Genomic DNA, 17428 nt, shown 5'->3' on the forward strand with positions numbered 1-17428 from the left:
TTCTTGGTAAGGCCATTTTTCTTACCCCATTGGTAAAAAATAACCTTTTTTTTTATTCTTAGAATTTTGGACCTTTTTCTAGGTGCCCTGTTTTTGGAGTGCAGCTTTGAGACTTTGGAGACTCACTCTAAGACATATTTGTAGGAGGAAACTCAACAAGCTAGATAAAATCAAAAACGGTAAACAATAGAAACTGTATGCAGGGTTGTTGTGTCATGCACTTATCCAGAACCAAGTCCAGACATGCAGGGAGACTCTGTGAGTGCTGTCCACACGGTCTCTGCAACATAACTGTGTGTAAGTCTGTCTGTGTGCGTACGCTTCCTTTGCCAAGTTTCCTCTCTTTGTTTAGACCAGTCTGGTCTGTCCAGCTCCCTGCGGAGCACGTAGTAGCCAAACATGCACACACACAAATATCTATCAAACACTGCTAAACAGTCAGGGTGCTCTCAGGGCAGAGAGGTGCTGTGAATGGAACAGGACCAAAGGGGAGTTTCAGTGAGAGTCCAAATGTGCACAGAAAAAAAAGAGATGGAAAAAAAAAGTGGTGGGATGGTGGAACAGTGGTGAGTGACAACAATAGCCCAGAAGAAGGGTATGGAAGAGCAAGGTTTGTGTGGCCGGTCACCATTATCTTACATTTACACCGGGCATGCGATGTGCGTACAAGAACACGCTAAACAGCATTCCTGTGTGTTTAGCCCATGGTGTTCACACTGGACGAGCAGAGAGAGGCTTCTTCTTTGTTTTCTATTGTTTACTAGCGCATATCTGTCACCTACAGTTGGAAGAGACTTGATGCAAAGTGTTGGTGCAAATCTCCAACATCTCCCCCCAAAATCTTTCTCAGCTCTATTTCCATTTACTGAAGACTCGGTGTCACAGAATTCAAGGGAACAAACCACAATTATTCCTTTCTCCTCCATGATCAATTTTGATCTTGAATAACTTGAACAACTTGCAATAAAGAAAAAATATCGTAAAAAAAAAGGATTAGCAAGAACATGGTAAAAAAAAAAAGATATCAGAGCATAAATGGTTATTCTGACAAATAGAATGACTTAGTAATAGCTGTTTATTTCTTGATGGAAGTCTTAAGCTTCTTGGCTTCTTGGAACCAGCAGGTACTTCCTATTTGGAACGCGAGTAGGAATGGGTGACTTAGTCCAGTTCTTATATCCAGTCTTTTTCTATGGCCTTGAAAAAGAAAATGCCTGTTTAAATAATTTTTTTATTGTTTCTCTAAATAAAATAAAAAATAAAAAAATAAAAAAACTTTTCTTAAATCGTGGAATTATCTAAAAAATCTTCAAATTATAGATAAACCTTTTCAAACTTATTTATAAAAAAGTGACATTGTAGAATCATAATTGAATTAGTGTTTTACACTCTGTTATTGCAATTATATCTTACGCAATCAAAGAATTCATACAATTCCCATTTTTTCAAACCGTTAATGCCTAAAATGAAATGGTGAAAAAGTGTATTCTCTTACGTTATGCATTGGAGTGTGCTTGAATATTGTCATGCATACGGTTTTACTAGCGTGCATGCACATGTTTGTTTACAGCAGCAGACTCTTGTCTTGTAAGGCCTCTGTACCTAACCAGTCAAAACACACTCACACACACACACACACACACACACACAAGCACGCACACTCCTGCCCCCCTTAGAGCCGTGCTTTCAGAGACGTGGGGCCCTAAATGCCTTACAGATGGACTCCCAGCAAACACGACTTTCTGTCTCGACCCTCAAGTATTCGCAGTATTTGGCCTTGCTGTAATTTACAACATACTTACCTAATTGAGATGCTATTAGGGTCAGTGCTCAGTTTCTTCCGTGCGCACCTCATTCTAGATCTATGTGATATAAATGTGGCGTGCACGGCACAGCAGAACTGCCCTAATATTGCCAGGTGAGGTAACCCTCAGAGTGTGATCTCAGCTCAACCCAGTGTGCTCGGAGAGTCATAAACAGTGAATGATGTCTCATGCAGAGACTAGTCTCTGCAGGTCTGCAGGGGATACTTCAGTTTTTCTTGGATACTGAAATTAAACCACATTTTTTTTAATCTATAAAATATTATTTTAAGATTTACAATGCTCCTGCTGGAACATTTTACAATGAGCCTATCTGTTTGTTTGTTTTTAAGAGTAAAGATGGGAAGATCATATTATATAATTGTGTTTTTAAACATTTAATTAAGAAAAAAAAACATTTTACCCCAAACATTTTTGTAAATTAGACACATTCATGTCTATAAAATATACTGCAATGAGAAGTGTTTATTTTTTAGTTTAAAAAGTCAATCTTAAGCCAAGTTGATTTTACCCTCAAGCTTGCAGTGACAGGCCACATCCAGAGCTTGTCATTTAGACATTTTTCATCAAGTGCTCCTGACATCTGTAACCCACTGCCGGAGTGCCATCCGTCTACGTTTCCAAGTAACTTTTAGAGAATTCATTCTCGGGAGTAGGGGGAAAGACACATTGGTGATTAATCAACTCCGTGCTGGTGTCTGAGTGTATCTGTGCAGATCTATGCGACTCTTTGTCCGTGCGCGATAAATCACTGTCTAAGCTGTACAGGATGCACAATGGCTGTATCCTCATTCAGTCTGCTGAAGATAAATTCATCTAAAAGTGATTTACTGACAATACGCAGACAAGCGATCAGTTCGTCTTTACTCGACCAGAGCCAGAGGGTGTACAACAACGTGGAGAAATGAAATGTAACAGGATCTAGGTGAAGAGTTCATGAATAATGTATGGAAAGAAATGGCTTTGAAATGTGTTCAACTGAGTCACATTTTGCTTTCAGTAACTCTTCTATTTTGAACAGCATGCAAAAAGTAGTGCAACTCAAAGATTTTATAAATTCAGCTAATTTTTTGTTGGTTTTACTGCCCATGTTAATTTCATCAAAATGACAAATGACAGTCTTTGTGTTCTAAATGATACTTCATGAATTTTACATAAGCTGATTATAATTAAATGTCGCTCTGTTTTTATAATACTGCGGTTTCTTTTCTCAGGGATTGATTTAATGAAAGAACTTGATGATTTATTACTTTGTGTTTAAATTCACATAAAAACTTTCTTGTTTTTTTTACTTGGAATCCCCTCCCCCTAACATTTAATATTACCACTTTTTGTGAGGATTGAAGCCCTTTGGCCCGTCTGTTTTATTTCTTGGTTCTTGTCATCTTGGGCCTTGTTCTTGTGGTGCAGAGGTAGAGCAGTCCACCTTTTTTGGAGTATCATAGCTTGGGTTCCTGCCTCGCCCGACCATGTTGAAGCGTCCTTGGGCAAGACACTGAACTCTACATTGCGCCTTGCCAACGGTTGAGGTTGGTGTCAGTGTTGAAAACACGCAGGCATTGACGAGCGTTCAAGAACGCACATTTAGCCCATGGGGTTCACACTGGACAGGCAGGGAGAGGCTTTTTCTTTTTCTACTGTTTATTAGCTCATGTCCGCCACCCACAGTTGGAAAACACTTGGTTCAAAATGTTGAAGTAGTGCAAATTTCGCAATTTGGGCTTATAACGGAAATTGTTCAATTCATTGCTGGCATCCTTGCAATGGCACATATGGATTACCATCTTATCAGGAGAGTGACCTTGGTTTATCTTTATTTGAAAAACAAACACAGGTGTTGTCAGGCTGCTCGCCATATGTGGGTTCACCAGATAAATCATATCCATTCCAAGTCTCTGATTGGTCAATGTTTAATCAGTCTGAGTGTACCAGTCCCCAGTCCAGATAAAACTTCCTCATTCCCGTCACATTCTAGATCTTCCAAGGCGCAATGAAGCTCCTTCTGACTTTCTCTATCCTTTTCCGGAATCATCCTCAAAGCAAACACTGCATCTGTAGTGCTCTTCCCTGGCATGAAACCACACTGTTTCTTATAAATGCTCACTTATGGCCTCAGTCTAGCTTCCACTACTGTTTCTCGTAACTTCATTGTGTGACTCATCAGCTTTATTCATCTGTAGCTTCCACAACTCTGCATGTCTCCCTTCTTCTTAAAAAGGGGCACCATTAGTCACTGTAACCTGCTGCACATCCTTTCCATCTTAGTTTCTCTTCTCCTTTTTTTTCTTTTAAAATACTCCTAAACTTATTTGTTCCACCACCGAATCTCCTTATCTGCTTTCTTCATTAAAACACCAAGTACCTTCCTCCCAGTCTCCCTGATCACTTTGGCTGTAGCTGTCCAGTCATCTGGAAGAACCTCCTGATCTCCAAAAGCCTGTTTTAACTTAAAGACACAAAGCACTCCCCCTTTTTCAACTTCCATCACTCCGTCTTCTTTCTGCCATTGTCCTTTTCATCTTCTTCATCACCAGAGTAATCTTACACACCACCATTCTATGCTGTCTGGCTACACTCCTCAGCCATCACTTTGGAGTCGCTGTTCTTGATCAGATTGCAGTGTCTGCACAAGATTTGATCAATTTGTGTGCTCCTTCCTCCACTCCTGTATGTCACCCAATGCCTCTTTTTTTGTTCTGGAAAAACGTGTTCACCAGCACCTTTACCATCTTCTTGGCAAAGTCCACCCAATCTGAACACCAAATTTACTTCCTCATCAACTCTATGCTGCTTTAGTCTAGGGATATCTGGAGATTTCCTTGATCACCTCATCCCCCTCCAGAATTTCCCCTTTTCTTGCTCACCTCCTACCTGGGTGGCATAACCACTGACAACTTCCTTTATCACATTCATCATCTTATCTGGCACTCTTTTCTCCTCCAGAACATTCTTAGAACACTCTATTTTCCCCTGTATTTCCATTTACACCAATCTGTAAGCGTTGTTCCCTTTCCATCTTGAACACAAAGGATGTCCACTTTTCTGCCGTCTTAGGTCAACAGCAGCAGCAGTGGTTGTTGTCAACCCGGACCACCACCGATCCTGAATGAAAGTTCTGTTTATGTTCAACATGATTTGGCTTTAGTTTTAGGTCTGATGCCCTTACTAAGACAACAGACTTGCGACAGGCACACGAAAGCTTACAACCTACTTTAATTAGGGTATAAAAAATTGTTTGTCAAAATGCAAAAAAAGACGTTAAAAACTAAGGTCACCTCTTTCTATCATGTGAATTTCACCAGAAAGGCTTTGCCTCCCAAAAATGTGTTTAGGGTCTTGATTAATGCTGTCCTGTGGGACAGAATCAAAGTTTTAAGGAGAATCCAACAACGGGACTTACTCAAAACAGCAATCACTTACTAATAACCATCAACAACTGTTGATCCCTAATTTTAAATCATTGCAACAATAACAACCAGCAAAAGAGCCAAGGGTTCAGAAGTACAACTATAGACCTCTGGATGAAAACATGATCCATTTTGTGGCGAATGTAAACGGATACAGGGCCAGTGGGTTCGTCCACCTGTTAACCAGGGCAAAAGGAAGCCCCCACACCATGCAACAGGTGTTCAGCTTTACAAGGACCATCAAAACAAGAAAAAAAAGAGCCACTTTCATCAGGGCAGGGGGGGTGTACTGTAGCAAGTAGTAATTATAGTAGGAAGGACTGATGGCTCTGGATGGCAGGCATGTCTTATTTTTCAGTGTTTTGCATCGCTAAAAAACTGGTTTTGACAATAAAAAACAAGTGATTGGGCAGGGATGGGATATTTTACTCTACTTAAAACAATGCAGGGATTCTGGGTGAAAATAAGAATAAGGTTGTTAACGCTTTTTACCACTGTTTATTGAATGAAATCACCTGTACCTAAGACTAAAATGTCTTTGGGGAGGGGTTTTGACCTTAGAAATCTTTGGTTGAGGATCACTGACCCTTTCTCCAAAACAAAGAGGTCTGAAAACGACCAACACATGCAAGCATTCAAGAACTGCAGCATTAATGAGCGCGTCGAGATCACAAGGTAAATATTCGGGCAAGTGAGGGAAATCCTGCGTTGGCTCACTTAAATGGGGAACAAGTGGCAGTGGAATCCATTGTTCTATTGTATAGGAGCTGTTTTCATGCCAGAGCAAGTTCACATGAAAATTGGAACTCAATTCAAAACACACGTTTTCTGACAAAAAAGGAAACGGTAACAACAAGTGTGCCAAATAACTACTACTCTGACGAACAACAGATAAAATTCCTGAAGCAGTATTTTTTGTTTTTCTGATTTGGGAATAAGGAAAAAAAAGTGCTGCAAAATTCAGACATATCTATAAATTATTCTTTGAAACCAAAAAACAAAACAAAAAAACAATTAGAAACTGACTCTGATCATCTTTTGATCTATTTTAAAAGTTTTCCCAGTGGTCTTGATTTTGCTGTTTTGAGCTCAAATTAAAACATTGGTGTCGTTTATAAGGCATAGTTTCTGCAGAGTTTCTTAGAAATTCACCTCTGTATTGTGGGCGGAACTGTTGGTGCAAAGCAACCCCACCCCACTCTTTTTTTTTACCAACTAGTATCATTAAGATCATCTTTGGGATTAAATCATTATCACAGAATGCAGTAAATCATGCCTGTAGGTTTTAACACAGTGGATGTTTTACAGCGATGCTTTACCGCAAAACAACTTTTCCCTTCAGTCCCTTCCAGGACGTTAACATTCCATTTTAAGGAAATAAACCATTGTAAAATGACACTAGGCATTGACAGTCTAAAATTATATAAAAAAATCATACAAAAAGTTAGCCTATTTTTGAATCAATGTTTGTAGAGGGTACCGTATGTATATGCTTGAGTGAGTGAGCAAAAAAAGCCACAGTGGAAGTTATCCAAAGATCTCGTCTCATGCACCATCTGATACTGATTGACACGGGCAAAGTCACACTTACACACACACGCACAAAAACAGCTGTGCAGTGAAATATGCACACCTTTGCTTCTGAGCAACTCTGCTAATCTCATCAACTCATCTAAAAACACCCACAAACTGGAGCGTGCCTACCTTCTCTTCTAGTCTGATCATTTGGGCTCCTATAGTGTGGTACTCTTTATCTTCCCCCTTTCCTAGGAAACAAAAATGACAAAGATGAATACACACAAAGATCTTTGATAAGTAACAGTCAATAGTGTAAGGACTTTTTTATGGTTCAAGGTATAAGAAACAGCAACGACCTTTTCTACATGGATTTAAACTATCCTTTAAATTTAGAAAGTCTTTTCTGAACATGGTGAACGCAAGTCTTTAAACACGAGTTCTTCAACATGCTTTTAGTATATGGTGTTCACACTGGACTGTCGCTTCCTGATAATAGCGGATGTTTTCACTGTCGGAAGACGTTTGGTGGTGGATGTTGAAGCGGTGCAGCTCTTGCAATCTTGCTCCAGGCTTTTTCTCTCACAGCTCTTTTCCGAAATATGAAAGACTGTCTCATATAACTCTGGCTAGGAAGAAACCACAATTACTTATTTCTTCCTCCATGATCAATTTTTAAATGATTGGCTCTTTCCATGAATGAAAAAGGACGCCATCCAAACGTCGCTAATCCAAATCCCTAATTCGTCAAAGCTCAACTGTTTAGCTGTCAATGCACATTTAGTGGCTTAAAACTTGAATAGCGACGTGTGAACACAGGAGTTTTAAACGTGGAAGCCCGAAACACACAATTATGTGCGCTAACATATACTTTTAATTGGAAGTGGTCGCTTGAACGTGTGTTGCTGAGCCCAGTGTGAACATGGCGTCACACGTAAAGTACAAATGCAGCACAACAACCTGGGGTCATGAGAGATACTGTTGTGTTGAACTGCTATTCACCTGGAAGAAACATTCCTGGTTTCCCCAGAGTGCCATCCAGCCTACAAACAGAAATATATATAAAAAAATAAATAAACAGAAAATCAGTTGAATAATAAGCTAATGAGAAAACGAGGCTAACCACTAAAAAACAGAAACATAAAAGAAATACATTTATGAATCATAAGCCAATTATAAAGATTTTTTACTTTGTAACTGATGACCTTTCTGAGGTGTAAGAAAATCTGTCTAATGAAAGCAGATGAAAGAGTTAAAGTTGAAGTCACACCATTACCACACGCAACTGAGTGCAACAAAATTTGCTGTCTGCACTTGAGAGAGGTGAGCCGCTAGGCTTGGAAATAGTAGCAATGGAAAATCCCCGGTTTGTTTTAAAGTCAATAAATATATTTGTACAAAGAAAGAATGAAATATAACTCTCATTAGGTACAAAACGTTTTGGACAGTACCAAGACGAATAAGGGACAAAAAAATAAAAGCATTACAGTCGACTTGGTTATTGGCACCACCTTCTCTGCAGTTCCTTGATGCGAACCATCATGTTGAGGTGACCCTGGGAATACTGCTCGATCACGTCTCGCACATCGTAGGGCTTCCTCGCTTGCTGTGAATCCACACACACACACAGAAAAACATACACATGGTGGGACACAAAAGCCATTGTCAACCACTACCTCTGTTGCTTAGCCCCCTAAAAAAATCCCCAACCCCCTTTGGGTGCAAAGAGTTCATTGTTAACTCACTGCTGGTATTTGAGTGTCTGTGTGTGCGCATGTGAGTGCACACTGACAAGTGCATGGTCATGTAGGGAGTAATCTTGTTAAGGCCCTTTCACAGCTTTGTGTGGTATGACGTTGATACAAGGGGCATCCGAACGAACCCCATGAACTCTGGACTTTCAACGTAACATGAGATGGTTAAAAAACCAAAGTGTTGGAGCGAATAAACATACATGTAGACCTTATTAAACAGAGCTATATTTTTAAACGTTTTGAAAAACATATTTCCTTTTAATAATAAATGTACTCATTGAGAGAATCGAATGTAAAGCGGGAAATCTGAATTTCTGCAGGTACGACCTTCTGTTTACGTCAACGAAGCTCCCTGAAATAGTGAAGAGTTTTACTCCGAAGTGATCGGAGAACACAAGAAGACCTGGACGTTTCAGGCTTTCACACACAAACACACATCCACAAACATTTACACAGCAGAGCTCCAGCTAAAAGAATGCCCTCCACCCAAAAAAAAACAATTCCTCTTTCTTTATAACTACACTTCTCTAAATCTCAATCAGTCTTTCTCTTCATTTGTTTGTGTTTTTCTCCCAGAATTCCCTTTTCTTTTTATTTACCTGAAATTTCCTCCTTGCAACAAAGTATTGCATTCTGCGCAGCACTTTTACTGCCGATCTCTGTGCATGTGACAACCTGTGGACAAAAACAGAAGACAGATTAAGGCTAGAGTTAAACTTAAAAATGGACATTTTGTGGTAACAAATGTTTTTGCAACTGGAGCTGCAAGTCAGGCTGCAAAACAAAGACAAAAATGACATTGCAAGATTAGGTTCATTCCAAGGCGCAAGGGTGAGTTCAAGAGTGCACGATTGTTTTTCTTCTCCTGATGGACTGGAGCGGCGCCCAGAGTGAAGTTAGTACAGAAGATGGATAAATTGATGCTAGAGTTCAGTCTTAATAAACATTACTGTGTTTCAGGACACACAGACAATATGTGTTCTATTTTTCAGCCTCTTGTCACAGTGAAGCCCTTTAGATAAGAACTCCAAAATCTGCAGCCTGGTGTAAAAGAAATGAGAAGAAAACCAAATTTAGTTTTAGTTGAGAGAAGTCCAAAAAACCTGAAATACAAAGCAATGAACCTGTGTTGACATGGAGGAAGACTGTTAAACATAAAATAAATTGAGTGAAATGAACACGCATTTACAGCGATCTTTGTCCTAAAGGCCTCTTGAGTTAGTTTCTTTATGGAGGTCTACACAGCTCTATACGTTTCTTTCACTTCCTGAAGCTATCGTCTTGTGGGCCGTAGTATCTTAGAAAAAAAAAGGGCAACAATTCCATGATCAGGATTTAAAGGTGACAGAGGTCGGTTTTTACTGCAAAGTCCATTCATTTCTGATACTGGACATATCGGCAGGCGTTATCATGTTTACACCATGGTCACTCACGAAAGAAATGAATGTTTAAGCAAATATTAGCAGCTTAATATTGCTATTTTTTTGGTTTTTCACAAGATGCAGGCTATTTATGCATTGCGACATGTTGAGCCGGCACCAACCTCGCTCTGCTGCAGTGGAGGAAAGTTGTATATGTGCTAAATGTCACGTGTCAAGTGATGCAAAGTATAATTTCAAAGGGAAAGTGTACTGTGCATTATCACTTTTTATGCCATGGTCCGGGTGAATACTTGATTCTGATTGGCTGCTGGGTGTGCATTAAAACCTGATAACGGTGAAAAAAGAAGTTCCGGTCACCTAGCTTAAATGTTTTGTATCACTGCGCCGGCTTCTTTAAAACAACCTTTTGCTTCATCATTTGGACAAAAACAAGTGGTAGGAGGTGAACTTTCTCTCTGAACTGATGCTTTATTAAACCCATTGGAAAGATCAGCATATATATATTTTGCCGAATCTTGACTGCAATAATATGTATTGCTTTTGTAAGTGACCATGGTATAAGCAGGTTAATGGCCTTTGAAGTGTGCTGTATTACTTTTTAAGGCTTTTTATCGCGTCGGACGGTTCAGGCTTCCATGGCCTGCGTTAAAAAGTAATAACGCACACTTCGTCGGCCATTAACCCTTACGTAATTGACACCCTGTAGCCAATCAGAATCACCGATGGCACAATTGTAGATACAACTAGAAGACTGGTGTATTACTCTGGATTAACACACCGGCAGTATGTGACGTGAAGCAAAACACAACTTCAAACACACATCAGCTACATATTGTTACATTTTACATTTCTGAAGAAAAACCGTCCCATTTTTTACATTTTTTTAGCTGCTTTTCTCTGTGACAGAATCAGCTGATTTACGATGATTGCATAAGCACTTCACTACTGTAAGGTGTGTCGTATCAGCTCAAAACTGTTTTTCTCTGCTTTAGAATCTACTGGAATTACAATCATTTTGTCAAGAATTGAAGAGTTATGATAGTCAAAAGAATGTCAACACTGGAGCTAAAGCTCTGCTGTTAAAGGCTTAATGTGGAAAGAAAGGTGTGAATCCTAGACATAAACAGAGCCCACAGCAGGCACCGAGGCAGCACAGGTAGCCAGGGTCCCCCGTGGAACAGGAGCTCATAACCGTCCAAATCAGACCACTCAGAGACAGATCCAGAGAGAAAGAAGACATTGGATCACAAAGACCATGACCAAAGCCTTTAGATCCAAGCTTCCATATACCTGAATGCCCCATCTGTCCTTGGTGGAAGGCATTGCCACATCCTGACATTCCAAAGCACTGTCTACCACCAACCCAAGAGGGAGTCAAGGACCACCCAGAGGGTAACTGGGCCACGTCTCAATCATTCAACCAACCAAGAAATCCAAAATAGAGATGTGGTTTATAACAACGCCCCCCAAATCATACTGTAACTATGAGGGTGCAGCCAAGACCTTCCAGCCCCCTACCACCTAGGCTATAGTGGGAAAAGAGGGGCCCAGGAAATAGCGGCCGGGACCCCAAAATGGCCCCCCAGTGGCATGAACACCCCTTCAGCTTAGCTGTAATATGATCTTCTTTACTTGAGAATCAGCTGGTGACTCCCACAGTCAGCTGCAGCAGGCTCCAATGTAGTTTCCTGCTGTCATAACTTGTTCAGCAAGTTTATTAGTCCTTTTTTTACAACTGCAATTTAAACTCATTTTGAAATCAATAATATTAAACAAAATAAACAATATTCTAAGCTTACCTGTTGTTACTTTATACCTCTGAGTTTGTACCATCATCAGTACATTTACAGAAGTCTGATGAGGCACATCAACTGACAGCACCAATAGAGACACATAAAAAAAGGCAACTTTTTCCAGCAGACATGGCACAGATGTTGCACAAATATTGCATATACGTAGAAAGGAGCTATTGCATAAATGTTGCAGACTTGGCCAAGAACCTCTATGAGTGAGTTTCTGGCTTTTGTATCAAAAATTGATCACCTGCCAATCTCAATGTCATGACACATTTGTTTTCTTTTTATCCACTTTCTATTTTAAATGACAACACTTTAAGACACACTGAGTCCAAAACACTCTTGACAGCTATTTTGCTTAAGAAAAAAATACTTAAGTAATAGTATGTGACACATGAGTAAAAGGCTGCGGCTAGTAAGGAACTTGAGAACTCTGATGAAGTTATATTATATTTCCCACTGTAATTTGTCAGTTGACAACTGTTTGTTGCATATTAGCAAGATTATTACCTTGACTTGATGTCCTAAATTTGTTTAGCCAGAATGCCAGACTTTTAGGGTTTGAGCATAGGGGCTCACAGCTAAGAACACTGAAGGAACTCCTAAAAGAAAGCGGAGCACAATCAAGAACTTGACATTTCTTATGGCTAATGTAGATATAAACTTCTTCAGAGTTGGTCTTTCCATCCATCCATGCATCCATCCATGCATCCATCCATGCATCCATCCATCCATCTATGCATCCATCCATCCATCCATTTTCTTAACCTGCTGTATCCCTTTCATGATCACAGGCTGCCAGAGCCTAACCTTGTGACTCTTGGGCGAAGACAGGGTAAACCACGGACAGGTTGCCAGCCTGTTGGAGGGCCACACAATCACAGACCCATACACACTCATAGGCCATGCCCGAATTCCCTCCCTACTCCTTAATTACTAAAAAACTACCAGTATATAGTGCAGGACCATCTAGCTTTTAAAAGCCGTCCAGACACCATGTGTCTGAATGGCAGATTTGACATCACAGATTCCCTTAAGTAAAAACCTAATAAATATGAACTGTATTTTGAAGATGAAAACACGGATGGTTTACAAAGAAACAAATTAAAATACCTTTTTTTCACAAAAAATTGTTTAAATGGAATGCATACTATACAATGTGTATGTCTATGAAAAAGATTAGTTGTACTTATTTCAGAATAAAACCCCTGAACCAAACCGAACAGAAATAATGATTTAACCTTTATCATGCACTTTTGTTGATATTTCAGCACCGTTAGTGCTTTCATATAGTTTAAACGTTTAATTAAACTGTCATTTAAAAGTCAGAAAACATGTATACAAAATAAAGATCAAGGTCATAAAAGGGCTACCATGAGTACATTTGAGTCCCATTACGTGAAATAAAACTCGTGACCTCAATAAACACACACTAGGAATTACAACTCAGTATTTATCACTTATTTAGCAATTATTGGCTCCATTATAAGAGAGGTAGATTTCAGAAAAAATGCACTTTCATAACAGTGATTATCAGAATAATCCCTTTTCTGTAATCACACTAAAAAGAAGAAAAATTGAGTTAGAAACGTTCTCCAGACAAAGTTTTTACAACGACAAAAATAGTTTGGAATTGAGTGTTGTAGTGTGTAGACTCAGGAATCTGCACAAGTATTGCTGGTTAGCTCAGGGATAACGTTTCCAGGCCGAAACTGAAGAATGAGCAAGTAAACAATTGACTAACTAGTTGGAATTGTATTTATTTCACTTCAAATAACTGACTTAAAGGTGGTTTTATAGTGGATGTCTGGATGTGTGTGTGCGTGTATGTGTGGGTGTCAAGTGCTCTTAAATTCTTGCAGCTATGGATGGAGTAGAGGAGTTCCTCTCCACTGAAGAAAGCTCCTTTGTCTAAATGAATAATCCAAATTTTGTGTAAAAGTCTGTACTTTTTTTTTACGTAGCCAATGTGTTTGTCTTCATCTGTGTGCGCTCTTTTTTTTGGCAAATCTCTCAAGCTAAATCAGAGTCACACACACACACAAATGTCTCTGACACTTGGAAACACTCCACCTTCTCTTCCCCAAACAAGGGTCTATTTGGAGTCAACAAGTTGGTCTGAGGTCTTAATTGGGCCCAGAGGCAACAAAAGGACTTAACAGACAATGCATTGACATGGGACTATAAAACATGAACATCAAGGACCGTCAGGCTGCTGCCTTTTTTCCTGTCCTCTATACAAGCTATAGGAGGAAATGCACACAAACAATGACAAGCATGAAGGGCATGAGGCCCTGTTTTATGGGAAAAAAGCCAACAACCAGCTCTTGCTCAGTAATGAGGGGTAAGACATTTTTCAATATTGCTATGTATTGTGACTAAAGTGGAAAATTAAGTATCCTATTTTGCAGACTATAGGGCACGGTGGATTATAAAGGGGAATTAAGCAAGACGGAAAAGTAAGAGATTAGTCCGTCTATCAGCCAGACTTTATTAACTGTGTTCACAGTAACTCTAGAACTTGTTTATAACATGCTACATGTTAGCCATGTTAAAAGTATCAGGCACATTAGCGTATTTACAATATCTGTGACCCCCAACCTTGTTTGCAACATATAAAAAACCAGAAAGAAACCGCTAAAACAAACGTCACTGTGACTGCGCAAACTCCTTTCTTTATTAGTAACACGTAAAAAAAAACACAGTTCAGCGCCGCTACAGGTTAGCCACATTAAAGCATTTTAAAATTGATATTGGAAAAAAAGGTTACTTTCACTACACTAACTTTCAACCTTGTCAGTAACATGTAAAAAGAAAAACAAAAAAACACAGACAGACTCTGCTACACACTAGCCGCGTTGTCATATTTACAACATCTAACCAAATACTTTGAGAGAGCACCGTGTACCTCTCAAAATCCCTTTGACATCAGTAAACACAACCAGAATAAATCCATATACAGTATAAGGCACATTGTGTTTTTCTGCAGGAAAAAATTAGGGCTTTCAAGTGCGTCTTATAGTGCAGAAAATACGGTACAGGTAGAAAAAGGTGATGGTCATGTACAACTGTGCATTTTTAGTTACTTTCTAAGAAAGTGAGTGCACTCAGCTGCCCTTTTTTTTAGGGTCTTTCAAAGCATGACAGCATTGTATGGATGGGTGGGGAAGCAGGGCGTGCAAGCATGGTCGTGCAGCTAGTACAGCTGCTTTTTTAGGGTCAGAATTGGATAAAACTAATATTAGACATTTTCCAACCCTTTTGGAAATGCAGCGAAGGCTGTATTTAATAATGCATGGTGTTATTGTCTTTGTCTTTACAGGCTGAAGGTGAACCACATCAGGGATCATTTGCAAGTGAGAAAAACCCTTGGATTAGAGTCTAACTAGAGTTCTGGAGAGCTTTCACATCCGCTCAGATTCTTTTGCTTTTTTAAGTTACAATTTCTCAGAGGTCTAACATTTTTTTTAATATGCTGCCTGTCAAATACACGATTTATTTTCAAATAATAGCTGCCAAAGCTTTGAACCTTTCCTTAAACAGTTGACTAAAATTAGATCAATTCTTTAATGGGTTTTCCCCTCTTTTAAATGCATGCACAAGAGACCTCATGGATGTCAATGGCAACTCTCCTTCTTTCCCCCACCACCTACTGCCCTCTCTTTTTCAGAGTACCATCAAATACCATGTGCTTCCATGGTGCACAGCAGTATGCTTGGAAGCAATAATAAAAAAAATCGTTGTTGGCACAGCAAGGCCACTGATGCATGTGCTTGCACCTATGTGTGTAAGCTTCCTGATTGGTGCCTTGCTAGATCAAAATAGATGAGCTCTTTTCTTCTCAGCCACACATGCTGCTCTACATGTGGGGCAAAAAGTTTTTAGTCAGCCACCAACTGTGCAAGTTCTCCCACTTAAAAAGATGAGAGAGGCCTGCAATTTTCATCATCCTTGCACCTCAACTATGAGTCAGTGTTAATTTCGTTGACAAAAAATTTTCGTCATAGTTTTCGTTAACGACCTTTTTTCCCACCCCAACGAAAATGAAAAGATACGAAAAAATTGACAAAATATTTTTACATTTTCGTCAACGAATAAAACCGAAACAAAAATGCCCTTTGATGATGACATCCAATCATAACAACTGCTGGTGGGGAAAGGCAGGAGCAAATGCAAAGCGGTCCAATCAGAACACCTGCAGCGAGGTCGGGCATGCTTTGTTAACCGGCCTGGGAAGACGCACATTTTTTGAATTGCGTTTCTGTGATTTAGGTGATAAAAAATGTCTACACCGGGTAGAAAGAGAAGAGCAGGTATTTGGACCAATTTTACATTTAAGAGAACTGCTGCCATTTGCAGAACATACACAAACTCTTCAAAGTGACACCATGTCTATGTGTTTGGTTGTCCCTGCTCTCCTTGACCTGCTCAGCCACCTTGCTGACTATGAGGAGAACACCAGCCATCGAGACCTGGCTGGTCTTGCATTAAAAATGAAAGGAGGTATAAGGTATCGTTTTGCTTGCATATTGGATCCTATATGAAAAGTTCTCACCACTTGCAACAGCTGCCTGCTTTGTCATCCCAACGTTAGTGAAACTCTTGTAAATGTGACTAGTGACAATATCCAAGAACTGCTCAGTTGGGCAGAGGAGTATGTGGAATTAAACACAATCAATAGTAAATACTTTTTTGCCCCACTGTAAATTGGATTGATAAGATGTTTACAGTTTGATTGAGCCAATGCAGGTTGATCCTGACATGGCACACGCTACTGAGGAGCATAGCGAAATAGCCTGAGCAGCCACAAAGACAATATCATGAAAAAAAATTAGAGACCCGATGCTGCCATCACCCTCCTTTTCATTACTGACATGAAGAAGAACATGTCTTTTTGTTTGACTTTTTTTTAACAAAAGGAGTTAAAAGCAAATGCTTAGAAAATGTGAAGAAATAAACTAATTGGAAAAGGCTTTATTTAAGCAAAACCATAGCATAAAACTCTACTGAGAGTTTGTTAGCAGACAAATGTTTTTAGGAACTGTCATGTATGAAAGCCGTCTGGCTGATTGTTCCTCCATTTCCTAATAAGGGGACTCGAGAAGCAGCGAGAATGACTTAATGATTGAATGTTAAAGGCTTTAGTTGCTGCCTGAAGTGGAGGATGTGGAGGTAAGTAATGTTTAAGGTGAACCTGATTGGGGAGTTGGAAAATCTCTGAGTTAATGGTCCCCTTTTCAGATCTAACACTTCACTCCAATTGCCTAGGAGGTCAGAACCTGAGGCTGGGAATAACATCATGTCCAAACTGACTTCATTCCAGATGCAAAAGCAGGAAAAGCAGCAGGATTGAATCACTGATTCGACCAGCTATTAAGCCAACTTTGTAGAGCAAATTTGTAGCCAACTATGTTGTATTTAAAAAATAGCTTAAATATTTTACAGTAACCAACCCTGTAGACCTGATTGTCTAGGATAACAAGGACCTGTTGAATGTGCCTCTTTTTTATTGCACTGTCACTCTTTGTTGAACACCAAAAAACAAACAACCTGTGGAGTTTATGCACAAACACACAATTTTGTACATTTTATCAGCGATCTTTGTAAATCGGGCTTTTAATACAGAGATTATCATTCAAGGAAACTTCATTGGCTTGCCCAAGAGCCAGCCTGTGATGTAAATTGAAGGCTCCTCTGACATCTGGGAAATGGAATGCTGAAGAAAAATTAGAAATAAGTACCTTAAAATAA

The 17428-nt window shown here is 39.5% G+C and overlaps 1 protein-coding gene across 1 annotated transcript in view; it reads right to left on the reverse strand.

Annotated features, from left to right (window-relative positions):
• Window positions 1-17428, reverse strand: part of LOC101166715 (potassium voltage-gated channel subfamily KQT member 1-like) — a 202178-nt gene that overhangs the window by 62242 nt on the left and 122508 nt on the right. Inside the window, exons 15-18 of the mRNA XM_011475895.3 lie at window positions 9099-9174; window positions 8257-8351; window positions 7748-7788; window positions 6935-6996 (exon numbers count right to left, since the gene is read on the reverse strand). Coding sequence (XP_011474197.1) covers window positions 6935-6996; window positions 7748-7788; window positions 8257-8351; window positions 9099-9174 — 274 coding nt within the window. The remainder of the gene's footprint in view (window positions 1-6934; window positions 6997-7747; window positions 7789-8256; window positions 8352-9098; window positions 9175-17428) is intronic.

The sequence above is a fragment of the Oryzias latipes genome, chromosome 6, assembly GCF_002234675.1.
Source record: "Oryzias latipes chromosome 6, ASM223467v1".
Classification (NCBI taxonomy): Eukaryota; Metazoa; Chordata; class Actinopteri; order Beloniformes; family Adrianichthyidae; genus Oryzias; species Oryzias latipes.